This window comes from Chlorocebus sabaeus, chromosome 8 (genome assembly GCF_047675955.1).
Source record: "Chlorocebus sabaeus isolate Y175 chromosome 8, mChlSab1.0.hap1, whole genome shotgun sequence".
Lineage (NCBI taxonomy): Eukaryota > Metazoa > Chordata > Mammalia > Primates > Cercopithecidae > Chlorocebus > Chlorocebus sabaeus.
The window spans coordinates 82,672,479-82,695,181 of record NC_132911.1 but is presented as its reverse complement, the minus strand read 5'-3'; the positions used below and the strand labels follow the sequence as shown (position 1 = coordinate 82,695,181).

The window sequence follows — 22,703 nt, the reverse complement described above, 5'->3', positions numbered from 1 at the left end:
TGAAAAGATGTGGTGATTTACATGCTCTATGCCAGGAATTACAACCACATTCACATGAATTTGCTCCAAATCACAATGAAAAGGAGAAGAAGTTGCAAGGTTTAATTAAGTTGGGCACTGGCAAGCTGAAAGAAAAGGAAAGCAAAAAAGATACACCACAGTGAAGAAGGCAACAGAGAATGGACAGATGAACTAAGAGAGGCATAGAGGTCCACAGATATACCAGTCCTTGGAGCTTTCTCAGGACCTAATGGTCTCAGGACCTTTCTCAGGACCAGTTCTTATCCATATGCACCTTCTGTCAAACTCTTTTTCTCAAGGTAACTAAAAGGATCTCTGTCCCTTGTATATGAAAGTTCTATTGAGATTATTTTACATTGATGAATGAGGAAATGACAATGAAAAGTAAATTTATGAACATTAGATACTATAATAAGAAACCAGAATTGATGACTAATCTTTGCATCCTAAGCAAGACAAAGTAGTTAAGTCAATAACAAATAGGGCTTTATTTCTAATGAGTGGGACTAAGGATGAGAGATTAGAGGACAGGAGGGCACTATTACGGAAACTGATCATTTTGTTTTACACTCAGGTGAGGGAGGAAAGTCTCAGTTTGCTTCAACTCTACAATATACCGTGTAATAGTTTTCTTAAAACTGAGTGCTAAGAATACTTAATTTGATCAATACCACTTTAGGGAGGAATGGGAGACAATTATTTTCTCTTGCTTTTATATCTCACTAATTTAGGGGCTAAAAAGTATATTCAGGTTATATGTTTAAGCCAGATCAGGTCACTCTCCTATTCCCATCTTACTCTGAGTAAGCCAAAGTCATACGAATGGCCTCTAAAGCATACATAATCCGGCTGGCTAGTTACATGACTAATTTTCTCCTCTTTTGCACGCACACACCATTCCAGAGGCACTGGGCTCCCACCACAGAGCCTGTGCTCTTATTTAACCCTTTCCATGAAATACTCTTTCCTCTCTTGTACATTTGCACATATCAATCATATTGAATACCCTAACAGAAAGCACTAAATGTTAAAGGAAAATAATTCAAGAAACAAGTATAGTAAACAAAAAAAGATACACAATAATGGCTCACCCCTCTTTCAGGTCTGTGCTCAAATATCACTTTTTCAATGAAATCATCCCTGAATACCCTATCTAAAATTGTAACCCTCTTCCACCCTCTCTCATATTTCCCTTTTAACCCCCCTTCCCATGCTTTTTCTCCATGGTATTGTCAGAATTTAATATGAAGCATATTCACTTGCTTGACATATTTATTTTCAATCTTCATATATTAGAATGTGAATTCAAAAAACAGAGATTTTTGACTGCATTGTTCACTGCACCTAAAATAGTGCCAAGTGGGAATTAAATAAAATAAATATTTGATCAACATCTAACATGCACATATATCTAACATTATGTAATAAATAATTCATAACATTTACTGAGGCCTATTAAATGTCACAGATTATGGCAAAGATTTTATACATGTTACTGATAATCCTCAAATTCATCCTGCAAGATGCATATGATTATACTCAAAGCACACTTCTTAAATTCAGTTTGTGGTTATCTAACACTATGATTGGGTTAAGGAAGCTGTCTTGTTTCAGTATATTGAATATTCTTTCCAGTAAAATATGGTTTTAACATATCCCCCATTACTACAGCCACTGTAAAAGGAAAGTACAAGTTATACCAAATTTGGTTGTTGAAGACTTTTTGAGTGCAAACAGCAGATCCCAGTCTAGTCAGTTTAAGCAAAAAATAATAATAACTAAAAGCTATTGGGAAATGCACAGAATCTCTGGGAGAGCCAGATAATCAAGTTTGGAGGCTGTTCAGGCAGAAACAATGCCCAAGTTATAATCACAAACTTGGCACTCTTTCTGGCTGAACATCCTCCACACTTGGAGGGTAGGGCAGTCAGTTAAAACGCTACCATGGGGAACAGGCCACATGTTGCAATAAGGGTGTCACTTCTTGGATGCTCTGCCACAGTTACCTTAGAAGCTCAGTGTCTCTCCATTAAAACTCCACCATCTTCACTAGGAAATGGAGGCTGTAGTGACCATTTCATATTACTTGTTTCAGAATCCAAGCCTGTTCAGTAGTTCCCAAGTCACATGAATACTCCCTCACTGTAAGAAAGTATAGAAAACTATAAATTCTAGATACAATTTTGATGCAGTGAGATTTTCACCATGGAAAATTTGCCAAACATAGGATTTTCAAAAGGTGCTAGCCATAATGATGACAAATGCCCATTACAGATAAAAACATAATTTAGATTTGAAATACATCACAAATCAAAATAATTTTTCACTAGTAGATATGAGTTGGGCAGTGTTTTATATTGTCCAATGTTTTCTACTTAAATTATGGTACCTGAGCCAATAAGTGGTAAGACCTCTTCCTCCTCGAAAAAAGCTTTCTGGTAATGACATCAGTGAGAAACAGTCTTTCTCCTGATATGAGAGGGAGAAACATGACAGTGTTTACTAAAAGGGAAGGGCATGAGAATAGACTGCCTCAGAGAGGGTATAAAGCTGCTCTAGCATACCAGTTGCTTATTCAAATGCATTTTGATTTCACTGATAGTAAGACGTATGGAAAAACCTATTTTTGAATTTTCAAATTAATAGTTAATTGAATAGTATGTTTCCAAAGTGAATCACAGTTAAGGAATTAATGTTTAAAATAAAATTTAAAGTTCCTGATGTTTCTTGAAGAGTTTATATGAGTTTTCCCTCTAAGAATTATACATTTGAGAAGATAAGTAAAATATATATATTTTTAAAACTTTCTAGTTCTTAAAATGTTCCCCTTGACAATAATTAGAAGAAAAATAATAAAACTTTTTTTTTAAATTAAGCTTTAAATAGGCAAATATATGAAAACAGATCTAAATATTTCATACATATGTAGATATACAGAAATGTAAATATATATTCACCCCAGCTCAACAATAGCATGGCAAAATACCTCTTAAATATTTAGATCAACTGTTTTTATTCTATGCTCTATATAGTAAAACTTCACTTGTATTACCTGGACTCTTAAAATCATAGGTGAAAAAAAGAGAGAGGAAAAAAAAACCTGTTTTAAAATGTTCTCTTGCTGGTCGGATTCTGAGCTCTCCTAGCTCTTCCCCGTGGCCGACCTTGAGGAGTTATGGGTTTCTTCACCAGCCCCCAGAACCTCCCTTTTCTCCCTCATCTTTAGACGCCTTTCAGCATCTTCCCCACATGTCCAGTGAGTTTGGGCTGGCCAGGTCTGAGCACGAGCAATGGCCGAATGGTAGACCTGCTGGAGAAAGTGGAGATGCAGATCAGAGATGCAGTATTTTCATTAACCAATTTCTTGAGGTCACATCTACAGTATCAGCTCAAGTGGAAGAACTTGTCTTCAAATGTACAGCAAATGCATGTTTCCTTAAAACCTGGTGGGACCTCTTGAAAGAAGGCTATGATTCTTTAAAACCTGATGACTGATTTGGCATGCTTAGTTATTAATGATTGTGTCATAACTCATACTTCCTCATATATGATATTTGCACATGTACTACATGTATAGAATGATCTCTTTCCAGCAGTTCTGTATATACTCAATAATAATTTTTTTCTTGGTTTTCTTGGCTTTTGTGAAAGCAGAAGGCTGATGCTATTTTTATTGCTGACCAGTACTTGTTTACCCGTTAGTATTTTCTGCCCTCTAAACTTTTTTATAATCCTTTATGAAAGTTAATTTCATCAGTAGATAGTTAATAGTGCCAAAGTGCTACCAGTGGCAAACTAGGTAGATTGTTATTTGTTTTCAACAAGATGCCAAGCATGTCAGAGTTTGAAGTTGAGCTTCAACTTAAGTACAAAGGGAGGTAATTTTAAGGTTGCCAGTGAAAGATCCAGTTCCATTAGGTTTAGTTCTCCAGAGCTAATGATTGTTTCTGATTTATTTCTATATCTCTAGTACCTAAAACAGTGTCGCACAATAGTCACTAAATGTTTATTGAATAAAAGAGTGGACAAATGTAATTAAAAGCTATTTTTCTTCCTATATATAGCATGAAGATTGTAATTGCTTCTCTAGAAAATGTATGAATCCAAACTTTACTAACTTGAGGAAAAACATTCTCTTTATAGAGATTTGAACTTTGATGACAGCTTTCACACACACACACATATATATATATATATACACACACACACATTTGGAATTCTATATTTTTATAGAAGGCTTTCCTTTGGAAAATGAAAGACTATCTAGAAAGAATGCATACATTCCTCCATATTTTTATGGTTACTACTTTTACAGTTCTTTTTTTTGGAGTTGGTATTTTTATATGTTTGATTGCTATCTTTAAAGTACCTTATCAAATTTATGGCTCTGTGCTGTTACCTTTTGAGCTTTGCAAACTGTTCACATAATAATTATAAAGTTACTTTGTTTCCAATGCATCAAACATAAATGATGTGATTGTTTTTCTATTATTTGACCTTAATGACAATGCTCTATTTTGCTTGTCCTGTACTTATATTGCTTTTGGTGTTTTGTATTATGTGTCAAGGATAAGCTAATTAATTCTCTACCATATATAACTTCTGAACATATATGGCATCTTAATTCTTTGTAGATATGGAGATATGTACAGAACCATATTCTAAAGTCCCACAATGGGGCTATGAAAGGGGACAGATGGATGGGCAAAGAATAGTTTTGTTTATCATATTAGATCATAGTTCTTGATTAGTTTTTTTAGTTAAAGATCACACATAGGGTGTGATTTCTATACCAGAGACATGCTTATTTCAGTATTAGAAAAATATTTTTCTTACACATCCTGAAAATTGCAATTTTTAAAATGTGCAAAATGCTTACTGAAAGCAAAAAATAAACGTTTAAAAATTTAAAAAATAGAATGTCCTCTTGAATGACATTTAGGAACAATAATTTCATTAAAATTATACCTATAATTGATACACCATTTTCAGCAATACTGTTATTATAAAAACAAACTAGCTTAACTAGATCACAAGACATTTGTGAACATTAGAAAACAATGTAAAAGGTGGCAGTTTCAGATTAAATATTGGCAGATGAACATGATTAACTTTGAAAAACAGTAAACTATTTGCTTTTTAAAAATTATAATGGTAATATTATATTTGGTAGAAATAAGCACAATATATTGAGAAATATATTTCTAGTCTTTTGTCTATGCACTTTTTTATGTAATTGGAATATTTTATACACAAACATTATTTGAAAATTTTTATCTTATATTATTTCTATAACAGAGACATGCTTATTTCAGTATTAGAAAAATATTTTTCTTACACATCCTGAAAATTGCAATTTTTAAAATGTGCAAAATGCTTACTGAAAGCAAAAAATAAAAGTTTAAAAATTTAAAAAATAGAACGTCCTCTTGAATGACATTTAGGAACAATAATTTCATTAAAATTATACCTATAATTGATACACCATTTTCAGCAATACAGTTATTATAAAAACAAACTAGCTTAACTAGATCACAAGACATTTGTGAACATTAGAAAACAATGTAAAAGGTGGCAGTTTCAGATTAAATATTGGCAGATGAACATGATTAACTTTGAAAAACAGTAACCTATTTGCTTTTTAAAAATTATCTTAGCAATAAAACTTGTTATGCCATTAAAGTTATTTAAAATTGCTATAATGGCCAATTTCTTCAACTTTACCACTATACAGTACTATTTATCATATTTTGCATAAATATTTTCCTATATTCAGATTATTTTCCTAAGTGTGTCTTAGAAATAAAATTACTAGGTTATGAAGCACAAATGTTTTAAAGGCTTTTAACGTAAATTTAGTTGACCTTTTCAAAAATTATCATCAATTTATATTTCCACCATCAGTACATAAGGGCATTCATCTTAACGCCTCAGGTTTTCAGTTTTATGATAATTTAAGATTGCTTATTTGATGAGTAAAAAGCAGCATTTCACTGTTAACTGTACTTGACAGTACTCAGCACTACTGGCTGTCTCCTATCCCCAGCCACACTGTTGCAAATTTAAAGTAGGCACAGAAGTAGAGGTATTTGGGCAGAGAAAGAAAGAGGGGAAAAAGTGAGGTAAGACTGAACAGCTGGAATTATCAGTAACTTTTACTCAACATCTCTTTTCCTCAGTCCTCAGGACTACAGAAGCAGTTCACATTTTACAGATCAAACGGACCACGTACACGTTCTTTCCACTGCAAAATGTCCTTTCTCCACTAGGAGGTAAAATAGTTCTTGTTCATACTCTGGTTTCCTCCCAAGCATTGGCAGAAGGAAGAAAAGAAAAATGGGACATGGTCAGCTGTATAATTTATGGTTCTAAGAAGCTCCCTCTTTTAATATTTCTGCCGCACTTTGTTGGTACCTTCATGATAAACAAAAGTTCCGTTAAAATAAATCACTTATTTTTGTCCCACGTTGTAATTGTCTGTTTAGGTATCGGTTTCTCCAAATGAATTGTATCAACTTGAGGGCAGACACTTAATCACATCTTATTCTCTCGATCCCCATCATTGCATAACCAGAAAGAGCACATAAAAGCGTTATTCCATGGTAATACAAAGCTTTAGCTTTGTGCACCTTACAGTAGTTGGTCTAACCACTTATTAGCTTCCTATTTAAATAGATCATACCCTCATGTGTTAGATAATGTTAAATTAGACCAGAGGATTGGGGGAAAAAAGATCCTTATCTTAAATGAGACTATAACCTACTAAACTGTGGTAGAACTAAGATGAAATATTAAAGTAATATTTCAAGGAGTATTTACCAACCCATGTAATGTCCATAAGTGATATGCTTGAGACGCATAATTTTGCTAACAAAATATCGTGAATTGTAATTATTAAATATCTCTAACAATTACTGCAATCCTCGTGCCCCAGTAGAGCTGGGAAAAATTTCTAAGATATAAACACATTATTAAAATCACAACAAAACAAATAAAACTACCCTTATAAATCTCTGTAATTTCTTGTTGTCAAAAAATCATATGTATATTGCTGAGAAGCCTTTAAAAATAATAGGCCAGTAATATTATGAAATAATTATCCAAATGCACCCTCTAGTGGCTAAAAAGCAATTCACATACAGGCTAAGTAAAACTGTGTTTAAAATAAGGAGCATTGAGTTAACATTTAACTGAAATTTTTCTAAATGAAAATAAAAATTACTGTGGCTTTAATTTCTCCACAGTTCTATTTAATAAAACAGTCATTTGAAAAAAATCAACCTATCTCAATACTAAAAAATACTTACCATGTAAAATACATACACATTCAATTAAAATAAATACCCAAGCATTGTGATGATTCTTTGTTATCTGTGTGTTCGAATATTTTTTCATCTCCAGAGTTTCTACTCATGGTTAAGTGTTCACCTTTAACCTAAGGAAAAAATTAAACATGTCTAATCTGAAATTTTCACTAAATTCCTTTTTAATTTTCAATATGATGGTCTAAAATACTAAATATTCATCACAGATAACTTTTGCCAATAAACTGTATAGTTCTTAACTAGAAACGTCGATGTTTCCTATTAACCTTGACATCACAAACGTTTGTGACTGTTAAATATATTGTCTATGAAAATAATGCCTTAAAATACTTGTAACAAAAACATTTCTAATACTTTGATGTCAGAAAACACTTCAATAAAATGGTAACACATTTTAAAAAGCTGATGGCATAAGAATACAGCCAATGAAGAGCTACTTTTTATTTGTAAAAATCTGTATTTTTGATTTCAAATATTTATATTTCGTTGGGTTCCTATCTTTCTATGTATGACTAAAAGACATCAGTGAATACGAACTAGCATTTTTATGCTTCATGTCTTTATTGAATAGGTTTAAATATGAAGACATTATTGGTGAGAAAACAAAACAAACAAACATATAGTGGACAAGAAATAAGTCACCACAATCGTCTTACTTTTTCAACCTAACACATTTCAGAATACACAAGCAATTTTTACACTTTTAATCTTACAATCATCTTTTATTCTACCATAGTGTCAAATACTTGTGAAAATAAATAAAAATAAAATACATGATGCACAGGAAGTTTTTTTTTAAAAGTGAACTATTGCACAAATCAATGTGAGAATATGCAAGTAATGTAAAAATGCATTTAAATATATTGTCACAACATATTTCGTAAGTCATAAATCTATTTCACCTACTGTTTATAATCTCTGGGCTCTGGAACTAGATGATTTCTTACTAACTCATCTCCATATGGTACATTATAACATTTATTTACTACTGTAAAATTCAGTGAGAAACAAATGTGTGCCAAGTATCTAACCTTTCTTTGAACAGACAAAAAATTGTGGTTTTAAAAAAATACTTAAAAAAAAAGTTGTAAGTTCTTCGTACGATTTGTAACACAAGTGATTTAAATAGAAATCTAATATGTGCATTCGTCTTCTAAATTCATTACAGCTTATTTTAGTTGATGGACTATTTGTTTGTTTTGACCAATATGACTGAATAAAGATAACTGAGGGGAAAAAAAATAACTAATCAGGAAAGAAACTGTAAGTAAAATGACAATTCCTATTAAGTTTATAACTCCTGCCCAAACTAAACAAAGCTAGTAAGTTTTAGAGAAATTATAAGCCAGAAATCTTTACACTGTGTCTTATAGTTGATCAGAATCATAAACAAAAAGCTAGGAATTATATAAAAAAAATTGCTTGTACCTTTACAGTAAGATCAAAGCTCTCTTAGGTTTGATTGAATAGAAATTACTACAGAATTACTGCCATCAAGGAAATTTACTACTAACTACTATGCTATACTGCAAGTGACAATGGTTAAGAGCCGTGTCGTGATCAGGTTAAAGAGAAAAAATAATTAAATTTGTGTGTATGTTTAATTAGATGTCAGTTATGCATTAAAACAATACATTTTCAGTGGGTCCTTATTGTGACGTGAATGGTGTTTCAACATTAAACGCTAAAGATGAAAATATGAGTAGGAAAATTAGATACTCTTAACCTACTCATAACTACATTTACTTTCAAGAAAAAAAAAATTTCAAATATTTTTTATCTGCTTGCTCTGCACTAATGATTAGGTTACCACAACTACTATGATTAGGTGAGGTTATTTGTTTTAAGATGCATTAGCATAATTTATTCTAAATTCAGATACAATTACATGTTTTTAAACATGTGAGATTTTGCAGGGAATTCAGTGCCTTCTACATTAAATAATTCATTTTCAAATACAGCAAAAAATGAACTAGCAAATTAAAACTATTTTCATGGGTTATGGAAAAGGAAGAAAAAAGTGAAATCTAGAAACAATTGGAAGTAAAAAAATATGTTCAACAAATACATACAGAAGTAAAAAAAATCTGTTATAAATAGAATAAGATAGATTCGTATTTTTAGTCCTGTGTTTTTGAAAAGGAAATTGCATAATTACATTTTTACAAAACAAGTAGGATGTTTAAATTACATAATAGAGGATTTTTTTTCTCTTAGTTTTTAAGATTTATAAAATAATTTGTTGACATGCTCTACAGGAGTGACCTTACACACCTAATGGTAACTAAAACCGTTCTCTTCAATTACAAAATTCCCAGCATCTATCCTACTATGATACTATCTGAAGATAGGCACCAATAATACAAATGTTTACTCAAATTTTTTGCTGAAAGTTATAATTATCCTAAAGCCTGAAGGGCTAAGCACTAGAGTATGATAGTTTGTGGAAATGTACTTAATGTGCTTTAACAACAGAAAAGTAACACCTAAATTAATTGTTCCATTTGAAATTATTTTCTGACAGGTAAGTATTTCCTTGAATGACACAGTCTGGGGTATCAGATATTTATTATATACAGTATATATACACATATAAACACACACACATCATATAGCCAAAAGATGATGCTCCAAAATTACTGGAAATGGTATTTTGAGTATTTTTTGCACAAAGTAACTAAAGGATGTGCTCTAGCTGTCCAAGGAGCAATAATCATAAACTCTGAACTTGGCTTTTTTTTTTTTTTTTGAGATTCTATTCATAGAATCATTCTTCGAATGCCACATTCACAGCAAAACTTGGCCCATTCTACAGGGTATTTAGTCCCACATTCATGGCAGAATTTTGGTAAGTTTCCAGGTGAATTTCCTTCAATGCCTTTAATATTTCCACCATTAACGGAAGAAGCACAGTCTCCGTCTGGCCTAAAAAAGTAAGGAAAAAATGAAAAGATAAAGATCATATCAGTAGCTTTCAACCCATAACCCTGGATAAACAGGGCATAAATATAACAATTATCCTGCTTAATCTCATTTTTAATATTCCTCTAGTCCAAATTAAAAAAAAAAAAATCCTTGTTAGTAAATACTATAATTCTAACATTTTTTTCTTTAACATTATATTTACCTGTGTTATGAGAATTTATCATAACTAAATGCAGCCATGCTTTCTGTATTAGTGTGTTCTCACATGGCTATAAAGAACTACCTGAGACTGGTTAATTTATAAAGAAAAGAGGTTTAACTGACTCACAGTTCTGCAGGCTGTACAGAAAACTTAGTTGGGGAGGTCTCAGGAAAATTAAAGTCGCAACAGCAGAAGCTAAAGGGGAAGCAAGCATGTCTTATATGGTGGGAGCAGAAGAAGAAAAGAGAAGGGGCAGGTACTACACAGTTTTAAACAATCAGATATGGTGAGAACTCACTACCACAAGAACAGCAACGGGGAAGTCCAACCCCATGATCCAATCACCTACCACCAGGCCCCTCCTCCAACGTTGAGGGTTACAATATGACATGAGATTTGAGCAGGGACACAAATCCAAATCACATCACTTTCCATCTGTTCTTTCTGCTAGGAATTTACTACACTGGGAGCAGAATGAACATTTATGATGTCCTTTCTGCAAACCCATCTCTAAAGAGAAAACTAGAACACAACCCTGAAGAAAGATAAGAGATCCTTAGGTTTCAAGTCTCTCTCCTTGGTCACAAGGACTGTGAGGTGATACCTCTAGCATTTAATTTTATTACTTAATGATATTAAATTATTGTAATGCAATAAATAACAAACTCTTATGCATGCCCTCACAGGGAGGTCTCTATTATCTACTAACAAAACAGTAATAAAGGTAAAATAGATGCTAGATGAACTATACACCGTAACAACATTTTAGAGCAAAAAGCTTGAGATTATAAAGGTTTTATCACAAATATCAGTCATTAAAGAAATCCAGATTCTACTGATGAAATAATTAATTGGAAGAACAGCTATTTGATTCCTACAGAAATATGTTTACATTCCCTCCTGGCATGTGTTCTTCTGAGAACATGATACTTAATTTAAAGTCCCCAGAAAAGGAACTCTTCATTGCTAGGACAATTATAAGCATGACACTACTAGAAAAAATAAATTTCTTTTTATATCCACAGAGGTAGTTATTGAAGAATTCTAGGTGCTCCCTAGTTTGAGTGCATCTTTCATACAAGCAATTTAGGAGTGACAAAAACAAACAAACAAATGAACACTGAATTTTCTAATAAAAGGCACTAGGGATCTAAAAGAGACAAAAATAAAGCTAAATGTCCTGCATCAAGAAATATACTCTTAGATACTGAGAGCAAATTTATAGCATAAGCATAATTTATTTAAACCACAAAGAAGACCCACTAATGAATTAGAAGACATAACCCCAATCAAGAAAGAGTACCAAGGGGAAATAAGTCAGCTTTATTGTCAACAATATATGTAAGAACTATTTCAAAAAATAAAAGGTCATTTCAGTGATAGCGTATACACACTCAAGGAATTCAACACACATACCAACATTAATAAATATCAAAACTTCAACCTAACTAGATATTGCCTAATTTCTTTACATAATGGCTGGCAAATCTATAGTCTCAATGGTAGTATATGAGGTTTCTTGGTGTCTTACATTTTCTAACACAATTCGTACTGTGAAGAGTTTTTTGGTTTTGCTAACCTGATGAGAGTGAAATGGATGGTAGCCTACCACTGATATAATGTACATTTCCTGATTGCTTGTAAGGCTGACTATCTTTTCATATGTTTGTGTTATTTTTACCATTCGGATTTCTCCTACTGTGAATTGACTATTCCCTATCCCCTACTTCCACCAAAACCCAAAGCCATTTTCTACTGTATGGGTTTTTTAAAACTTTATTGGTAGAAACTCCCCACAATTCCTAGACAATAATTCAGCACTAGTTTTCCTTTAAATAGGATCAAATATATCAATCTTTTGCCATAAAATTTGCATTCACTAAATTATTCAAGAAATCCTTTCCTAACTCAGATGAAAATGAGACTTTCTTCTGTTTTATTCTAAAATCTAGATAGCCTTCCTTTCTGCATTTAGGCCTAATTTAGTTCACATGTAACTGATTTTTTTTATACTTGATATGAGGAAGGAAGTTTTTCTCTACATATGGATGGATGTCCAATAGCCCCAGCACTCCCACTTCCCAAATCTGTACTGCTAGTTCTGAAATGTGGCAAATTTCCAGTTACTTATGAGGCTGGGGTCTCTTGCTTACCACCCCACTCTGATAGAGTTCTGTTTGTCTATTCTTGAATCAGTATCACATCTTAATTACTGTGGCTTCATACATCATTCACACATTTTTCTCTTTAACTTGTCCTGGCTAATATTGGGCTTTTGTGCTTCGTATACATTTTGAAAACAACTTGTCAAGATGCATGAATTTCATTTGAAAATTTCACTAAATTTATGTATTAATTTTGAGGAGAACAGATAGCTGTACAAGACAGCTGCATGATATTAAAGTTTTTATGTTATAAAGAAGGTATGTAGAGGCATACCTTGGAGATACTGCAGGTTTGGTTCCAGACCATTGCTAAAATGCAAATATTGCAATAAAGCAAATTACATGAATTTGTTTGATTTCTCAGTACATATTCAATTTTGTATTATACTGTAGTATTTAAAGTGTGCAACAGTATTATGTCTAAAACAACAACGTATACATGTACACAATTTAAAAATACTTTACATACTAAAAGATTCTAACAATCATCTGAGTTTTCAGGGAGTTGTAAACTTTTTGCAAGTAGAGGGTCTTGCCTCAATGTTGATTCCTGCTGACTGATCAAGGATGGTGCCTGCTGAAGGTTGGGGTGACTGTGGTAATTTCTTAAAATAAAACAGTGAAGTGTGTCACATCGATTGACTTCCTTTCATGAATCATTTCTCTGTAGCATGTGATGCTGCTATTTGATAACATTTTACCCACAGGAGAATTTCTTTTGAAATTGGAGTCAACTGTCTCAAACCTTGCTGTTGCCTTATCAACTAAGTTTATGAAATATTCTAAATCCTTTGTTATTTCAACAATGTTCACAGCATCTTCGCCAGGAGTAGATTCCATATCAAGAAACCGTTTTTTTTTTTTTTTTTTTTGAGATGGAATCACGCTCTGTCACCGAGGCTGTAGTGCAGTGGCCCCATCTCAGCTCATTCCAACCTCCGCCTCCCAGGTTCAAGCAATTCTCCTGCTTTGGCCTCCCAAGTAGCTGGGATTACAGGCGTGTACCACGCCCGACTAATTTTTGTACTTTTAGTAGAAACAGGGTTTCACCATGTTGGCCAGGCTAGTCTCACCTCAGATGATCCACCTGCCTCAGCCTCTCAAAGTGCTGGGATTACAGGTGTGAACCATCACAACTCCTCATCCATTGCAGTTTTATCATGAGATTGCAGCAGTTCAATGATATCTGCAGGCTTCCCTTCTGATTCTAGTTCTTTTGCTATTTTGCCAGCACATCTGCAGTTACCTCCTCCACTGAAGTCTTAAGCCCCTCAAAGTCATCCATGAAGTTTGGAACTTCTTCCAAACTATTAATGTGTATATTCTGACCTCCTCCCATAAATCACATATGTTCTTAGTGGCATGTAGAATGGTTAATCCTTTACGGAAGGTTTTCAGCTTACTTTGCCCAAATCCATCAGAGGTGTACATCTTAAAAGCCATATTAAAAGAAAAAAAAATCAGGTTTTCTACAAATAGCTTGTTACTTACTTTTGTATATTGTCCTTGAAAAACTATCATATACTCATTTTTATTTTAGTTATTAGAATAGCAGAGCTAAACATACCTGGCTATGTAGCTCTCATTATACGTTTTTCTTTTGTTTGTAAGCACACCTGGGGCAGGATTTCTTGCCAAACTAGGTGGTGTGGAATTTCGAGGTTTGACATTAGCTCTATGAAAAAGAGAAAAAATAATGGAAAAGTATTGAACAGTGAGCATGCATTTCTCAAATTACCTACTCACATGATTAGAAAGAATACTTAGAAGCTTCAGAGAAGTTCAAAAGATTAAAGTCCCAATAATTATTTTAAATCTGAAAGCAAATTGCAGTTAATATTAAAGATAAACCAAAGAATTTTGCACTTACTAACACTATTCTGATAGTAAATAAAATCAACTAAAATATGTATATACGCTTTACATGAAATTTATAAGGTAATTATTCTGAAAGACACATTTTTAAAAACAGTTTAAATTTATATTTCCCTCAAAACATATGTTCTGATAAATGGTTATGGATAACTGTTAAATAAACACACAAGTTTCATTATTATTCTAAGCATACACGATGTAGTTAAAAAAAGAATTTTTTGCTAGTCACATTAAAGAATAATACTCAATTTATGAAAGTTCTAAAAAGCAGCAACTAAAATAAATGAGTTAATATAATATTCCCTTTAAAGATTTAATTTACCAACTGCACAGCCTGGGCTATCCGAAATCAGAGGGACTTCTGGTTGGATCATCCATGAGTCTCCATTTTGAAACTTTAAGAATCAAAGAAGGTTTAGAAAGCTAAATGATGATGATATAACACTAAAAGTAGAGGCTTGGGAATTCAAATGAATTTAGATTCAAATGCCAATGCTACTTACAGTGTCATGACAGGAAGTCTGAGTCTCACTGTTTATAAAATGATCACTTATAGAAAGGTTATGAGATAAAAAGTACAATTCATATAAACATTTAGATAGTTGATGCTAATACTATTACTACTGTTATTGCCACTGCAAGTTAACATTTATAATAATAGTGCCTACTCCACGTCAAGTACAATTCTATTTTGTCCATAGAAATTTATTTATCCTAATAATCCTATGAAATAGATAGCATTAATAACTCCATTTACAGATAAGACAAACGAGGCAAAGAACCCCTAAGTAACTTACCCAAGGTGACACTGCTAGTATGTTCCAAAGCTAGGATTTAGATGTTCATTAAAGCATAGTTCCCTCCCTCTCTATAGAGCTTTAACCAAAACTTTAAATTTCACAAGTGAGCAGTGTTGTGTTATATGAACAGTAGAATACTTTAAAGAAATACCTCCAGATTAGAGGTTCTTAAACTTTAGTGGAAATTCTTCTTACTCTACTTGCATGGCAAAGTAGGAGAGAGTACCCTAAAATTGTAAATAGCTGCTTCCAAAGTACATGCAGGTAATAACATCCACTATTTTTCAAACAGCCACTACGAGACAAATATGAAGCCAGGTACTACACATGCCTTACTTAATGTCCCCCAAATCTCAGAAGATATTATTCCCATTTTAAAGTGGAAGCATGTTCAAAGAGATTATATAAATTGTGAGGCTACTATGTGGCTACAGCAGTACTTGAACTTCAGTGGGCTGTATCACAGAACTTACATTCAATATACAATGCTGTCATTCAAAGTGGTTGCTTTGCATGGTTACTTCTTTAAATTACTTCTAAACTTCAACAAGCAAAGAATCACTTTGGTACATGAATGGAATGCCCTGCACCTCTTCAAATGTACACTCCAAGTTCATTCATGAGGTTTACTCTACTCTTGTGTATAGCCTCTTTTGGGATGTTGTAGAACTACTAGAGTCTCTTTCTAGAAATTCAATCTCTAGGGAATCATTGTCAAAGAATGGCATTTAAATAGGAAGAACACTCTTTTTGTGGGGGAGGGCGGCTATAGAATCATCTTAAGTGAATGAAATATACGAACAATACAAACACACCCATGAATATATACACATGTCACCATATCGGTAACTTGAGGTTGTTCAAAATATTTATATTTAGAGGAAAATATAAGAGATTATCATCATTAATAGCTACCAATATTAAATACCTGTCATTTATTTTTAGTAACATATAGAACGGCCTTGATCACTTGAAACATCTTGCCCCATTCTTACACAGTCCACAAATTTTTCTTTCTGTTCAGAATCTGCAAAGCATTACTCTTAACTCTGTATCTAGAATCTACCTGTTACAACTCATATTAATAATTAAGAAGGTTTAATTTTGGAATTGTACTTAATCCATTTTACTGCTAGTCACTGTTACTGTGAGATCTGCATCAGAGGGTTCTGACAGTAGAATCAGCAAAATGAAAAACGGCTCACGGCACAAACTCTACCTGCTAAGATTTATCACTAACTACTTAAAAATAGCAAATGGCTGCTGCTAGTATCTTAAAGAATTCTCTTATTTTTATTTACCTAGTTAAATTTGTTATTACTTTTCACACATATATACTGAGCAGACTGCTGTAGTAGGTGTTGGCTGAAAAGTTAACTAAGTTACTCTGTTTAATATTTTCCACCATTAATAGGTAAATTAATTTTTAGGTCCTAAAATCATATTTAAAATGCGGGCTACAATTGAGACCCAAATTAGTAAACCTTGAAAGCTCATGCTCTAGAGTTTCAAAGTAACTGCCATTGCCACACACTCTTTTCAGCCAGCCAAGTCAAAACTGGCTGTGTCATACTCTTTCCCAAGTTTGACTCTCTGGCAGTGTCATACTCTCCCGGTTGTAGGTGGAATTTACAACCATCTAACAAAAAGACTAAGGACCCTTGGATTGAAAGTTTCCTAAAATCTTTTCTTTTTCCGGGCTTTTTATAATAGTTCACAATATGCTTATCTAAAAGATAATCTAACAATATTATAAACTGCATGAGACATTATTTTTCCCAAACTCTACTTTTTAAAACTACTATTATAAAAAAAATCCTAATTACTACTAAAAAGACTTCATAAAAAATAATTAAATGAGACTGCAATTTAAAATCTCCAAAAATTAATATTTAATGGAATAAATGTATAATCTAAAAACAGTTTTATTTAGTACAACAGAAATGCTTACTAAAAATCAAAATGTTTTACATCCTAGATTATTCAACACATTTTGGCTTAGAAATTATTAAACAGATTTTTTTAAGTATAGGACAGTAAAACTTACATTATTCCATTACATAAAGCTTTTAAGGAAATATCTGAAAAATATTAACCAAACTGAGTTACAAATACTTACTTGTAAATAGGTAATAACTCATGTCTTTTGATGGCACTGTCTGATTTTGTATCACTGTCATACAACCTTTGCACAAGTCTTCCCGTTCGAAGTGGAGGGCCTAACTTGTCCATATTACTATTAAAATATATAAAGGTGTACCCATAAGGCGATTGCTACTGTTTCTTTATATAAAGTTTTCTTTTTTAAGACATTATTCTGGTTTAACAGAAATCTACTCCCCAAGTCCTTAATTTTATCTGACTGTCAAGGTAAGAACTAATGTCCAGAAGAATCCTCAGAGAGAGTTCATACAATGTCCATTATTAGGTCTGAAAATTCTGACTACACAGGCTACCCTACACATCCAAACAAATGTTAAATTATACACAGCAGGGCAATGGAATCAATGAAGAAACTTAGGAAGGACAACTATTTCAAAAAAAAATCATGAAGCTATAAGTGAACTGAATGCTGTTATTCACAAATAATTTTTCTTCCTCCCTGAATTCATAGAAACTTTCTCTATTCTTCATATTATTTATTTCTGTGCTTTTTAAAATTCCAAAAATAAGGAATTGAATAAATAACATTTACCCCATCTGACTTTCTAACTCCACTAACTTCTAACAAAAAAAGTGACTTTATTTCTGAAATGTATCCAAAGTAAAACAGGACTTGGCATGGAAAGAAAACCTTGGATGACAATTCTAAAAATCACATGTAATAATGGTAAGGGGCCATTCCATCTAAATATATATATACACACACACACATTTTGACCAAAATTATAAAGGATCTCCATCTAGAGGATGGCAGGACAAACTGCAGGTTTGTAGGATATTTCACTGTTTTAAATCAACCAACCAAATAACTGAATCATATAAACTATCACCAACCAACATCTAGTCATAGTAGGAAGCAGGGAAAATTGAATTACGAAATTAGGAAAGAAACGTATTTGCCTACTGAATAACACATCACTGCTTGTTAACTTTAAAAGTCCATTCTTTTTAAGAGATATTTGCTCACTCATTTCTTCACTTATTCACTGACTATAAACCCTGAGCATCTATTATGTGTCAGGCACTGTGCTACATTCTGAGGATGTGGTGGTAAATAAGATAGATCTGATGCTTTTTCTTACGGAGTTTAGTGTCTGAAAAGAATGTGTTCATTTTCCTAGATTACAGATATCTAAGAGGAGGGATACATTTTATTAATTTTTGTCTTCTTTCAGTAGCTTATACATAGCAGGCATTTTGTTGAAAAAGTTTATATTAATACTTTGCAGGTGGTGGTGTTTATGTGAGAATTTAAAGTTCTTAAAAGCAGCCTTCATTAAATAGATGTATTAAGTAAAATTTCTAAAATATTTTAAATTAAAATTTGTTTTTAATTTGTTAAAGTATTAAGAAAGCCATCTATTGGAATTTTAATTAAACATTCAGATTTTATCCTAAATCCTTAATTATCAAAACATTTTTGTTCCAAACAGTGGTTATCTAAGAAAAGGCATCTGTGATTCTGGAAATAATGAGTAAAATTTTTCTTTCTCAGAAAAAAAATTACTGAAAGTAAAATTTAGAAAATTTTTTATTATATTTTAAAAACATATTCCTCTTATATGATAAGAAATGGTCAAATTCTACATGTGATACAATAAAGTTCAGTTCAAGAAAGGTGTGTAAAATAAAATAAAAATCTAAAGGTAATTATCTAATTGAAAGGTAATTATCTAATGGAAATATTACATATATAAAAAGATTGCCAATATTTTCAGATTTTGAAAACCTAATTGAAGGACGGGTTCCAATAATGATTTGAACCATACCTGTAACATTCGATTTATATGTGTGCATATATATACACACACATGTACATTCACAACTCAAATGTTACTTAGGCTGAAAGTTAATGAATGCTATTTTTAGGCTAAAATGACTTAATAACGTATTCTAAGTTGCCATTAGGCTATCAAAAACAAAATCTATAAATCTCAATAACAATCAAGATTTTATACATATAATACTTTTGCAGGCCTTCAAAATACTCACAGCTGAATGAGTATGGTGACGACATCAACCTATCCCTGATTTGAAATAAACTTTAACATAGGAAAAGTCGTTTACTGTTGATACCAGGAGAGTGAATTCACTTAGGAAATAAGTAATGTTAGTGTGGCTTACTAGGTACCTTGTAGGAGTGTAGTAAGTACTGTAGATTGAGATATAACAAAAAGATGATTTCTGAAATAATATTGGGAAAAGAATTTACCAGATGGTATTTTGTATCTTTGTACACTACTGTAGTTATGATGCTATAAGGCAATCTTGTCCAACCTGCAGCTTGCAGGCCACATGCCACCCAAGATGGCTTTGAATGGGGGCCTATACAAATTCATAAACTTTCTTAAAACATGATGAGATTTTTGTTTTTTTTGTTTGTTTTTTTAGTTCATCAGCTACCATTAGTGCTCGTGTATTTTATATGTGGTCCAAGACAATTCTTCTTTCAGTGTGGCTCAGGGAAGCCAAAAGATTGAACACTTCCCTGCTCTAAGGCAGTTTTGAAATGTGTCATACCTCTACTTTTGATCCTAAATTCATCAATCCTACACAAATAATTAGTACCTCAATTCCATGGCAAAGTTAGCTCCCTATCCAAAATCTTCAATCATTGTTATCCACATAAGAAGCCAAGCTCTGGAATTCTAGGTTATCACAAGCATTTCTAGATCAACAATAAAAAACAAGCTCAAAAAAATTTACATAACATTCCACACAAATTGAATTCACACACATCAAAAGACTGGATTATGAAAACAGCATGTTTCCTATTCATATAAAAATGTACTCAAAAACTAAAGACATTTACTTCTTAATGTTTTTAATAAGGTATGAGAAACAAAATACAATTTTTTAAATTAAAAAATGCTCCATACATGCCTTTGGTTGCTCTAATTTTATGTGTACTACAGTTGATCTCCAAAGTAAACGTGTTTTTCATAGTAACTAATCTTTGATATTTGATAGTTTCGCTACTGAAAATTATTAGCTGAGCTATCCATTTAAACTGGTAATAAGGTACAACTGTGTAAACTCTAGGAAACAATTCAAATGGGGAAATATTTATTTAAAAGATCTGTGATTCATTATACTTCTAAAATTTCCTGGAATTAAAGATAAACATCTTTTGGCCGGGTGCAGTGGCTCACACCTGTAATCCCAGCACTTTGGAAAACTGAGTTGGGTGGATCACTTGAGGTCGGGAGTTTGAGACCAGTCTAACATGGTGAAAACCCATCTGTATTAAAAATACAAAATTAGCCAGACATGGTGGCACACACTTGTCCCAGCTAATGGGGAGGCTGAGGCAGGAGACTCACTTGAACCCAGGAGGCGGGGGTTACAGTGAGTCAAGATCACTCATTGCACTACATCCTGGGCAACAGCAGCAAAACTCCATCTCAAAAAAAAAAAAAAAGATAATCATCTTTTAGAAGAAGGGAAAAACTTTCCACTTGGGTGTGTTTTGTTGTTTTTTAAACTAATCTGCTAAAATTGACCTAGAAATTGATTTGATTGCTTTTTTTATATTAAAAAAAGGTTTTTTGTTTTTGTTTTTTTAATGGATATGAGGTCTTGCTATGTTGCCCAGGCAAGTCTCAAACTCCTGAGCTCAAGCAACTCTCCCACCTCACTCTCCCAGAGTGTTGGGATTACAGGTGTGAGCCACTGCACCTGGTCTAATCCACAAACTGTCTAGAAGCAAACAACCAAACATATGAGAATTTTTCCGAGTGCAAAAACAAATTTCCTTGTGGCATGATTCTATTACAGATCACTGGTATGCCTGATTAAAGTGGACCACAATAAAGATTACATACAACAGACTTTAAACAATTGCAATCCACTGAAATAACAGCATTTACTAATCTCAGTGAATGCTCAATTTATTGAGCATTACACCTGACCAAGTATCTTAATTCAATCTTTATCCAATCTGAATCATCTGCATAAATCAAAATAACAGTTGTCATACAAACTTCAAGTAATTCTTTCACTTGTACCAGATGATAATTCTATGACATGCCTATAGATTAACAGATGAGGGAATTAATTTATCTTTTTTCACTTATTAACCAAAATTTTTTTGTTAGCCTAGGCATTCTGCTAGATTTTAGTTACAAATGGAAGCAAGGCAGACATAGTCTTTGCCATCATGGAGCTTACAATCTAGCAAGAGAAACAAATCATTACTTCGCTAATTCTTAAAAAAAAAAAAAAAAAAAAAAAAAAAAAGGAACTCTGTCACTAAATAGACAGCTATGAATGGTTCTAATTTAATATAGCAACATTATAATGTTCCAGTTAATATAGTAATATATTGGTAGAAATCAGCTCCACCACTCTCTTTCCAGTAGTTGTAAATCTTCCTTTAATCTGTAAGAATCTTATACAGAATGGACAATCAGAATTTGAACAGATGATTGACAGTTAAATATGATGTGGGACAGCCAAAAAATATGTACTCTTCATGGCATTATTAGCAATGCATAACTGACAAAATTATTGTACTCAAAATCTCTGCTTGCTGGCAAAAGCGTATTTTCCATTAGTAACCAGGTATGTTGGTCAGATTTTCTTGGATCAATTGTCAAGGTCTAAGCAGAGTCACAGATGTTGTCACAGTCAGACAACATGTCACAGCATGACAAAGAGATACATGCCCAAAGCTATTTAGTGGCAGAGTATGATGTAGAAACCTAGTCTTCTAACTCCAAGGTCAGCGCCTCTCTTCATTATACCAGCCAGCTTTACACGCCCTATCTAGGAATACTGTGTCAGTACAATTTAATATTGCCAATTGACAAAATTGCCAGTACTATAGAAATACTGAAAAATATCAGCTTTTAATCTATGATCAACTGTAAGTGAAACTATAAACAACACTATAAACAAACATTATTACCTAACGTGGAGGCCAATTCTCTGTGATATGGTAAAATGACTTTGTAAAATTAAAGCACATACTGCTATGTCTATACTTCACTTAACCATCCAATGAGTCAACTCATTGGAGAAGAAAATAAATCAGATCAGTTTCTTACCATTAAAAGATAAAAAAGTTTTACTTTTCAACTACCTGATCTACTGATAACTTGTCTCTTTCTTATGGATAGCCTGTCTCTTCTTTTTGGAAGCACAACAGTAAGAAAAATCACTTAACTCATAAGACATTGTTGATTTACTTATTTTTCCTTTTCTATAATGATAATTACATTATATT

General features: G+C 32.6%; 1 protein-coding gene and 1 pseudogene across 2 annotated transcripts in view; one reads left to right on the top strand and one right to left on the bottom strand.

The window, feature by feature from the left end:
• Positions 1-2,510: 2,510 nt before the first annotated feature.
• Positions 2,511-5,189, top strand: LOC103237700 (renal cancer differentiation gene 1 protein pseudogene; annotated as a pseudogene).
• Positions 5,190-7,883: 2,694 nt separating this feature from the next.
• Positions 7,884-22,703, bottom strand: part of ZC2HC1A (zinc finger C2HC-type containing 1A) — a 52,709-nt gene continuing 37,889 nt past the window's right edge. The window contains exons 8-10 of one of the 2 annotated variants that reach the window (XM_008000943.3): positions 17,433-17,549; positions 14,206-14,313; positions 7,884-10,271 (exon numbers count right to left, since the gene is read on the bottom strand). In XM_008000943.3, coding sequence (XP_007999134.1) covers positions 10,106-10,271; positions 14,206-14,313; positions 17,433-17,549 — 391 coding nt within the window. In that variant the 3' untranslated portion in view covers positions 7,884-10,105. The remainder of the gene's footprint in view (positions 10,272-14,205; positions 14,314-17,432; positions 17,550-22,703) is intronic. The other variant, XM_008000944.3, reaches the window with a different exon arrangement.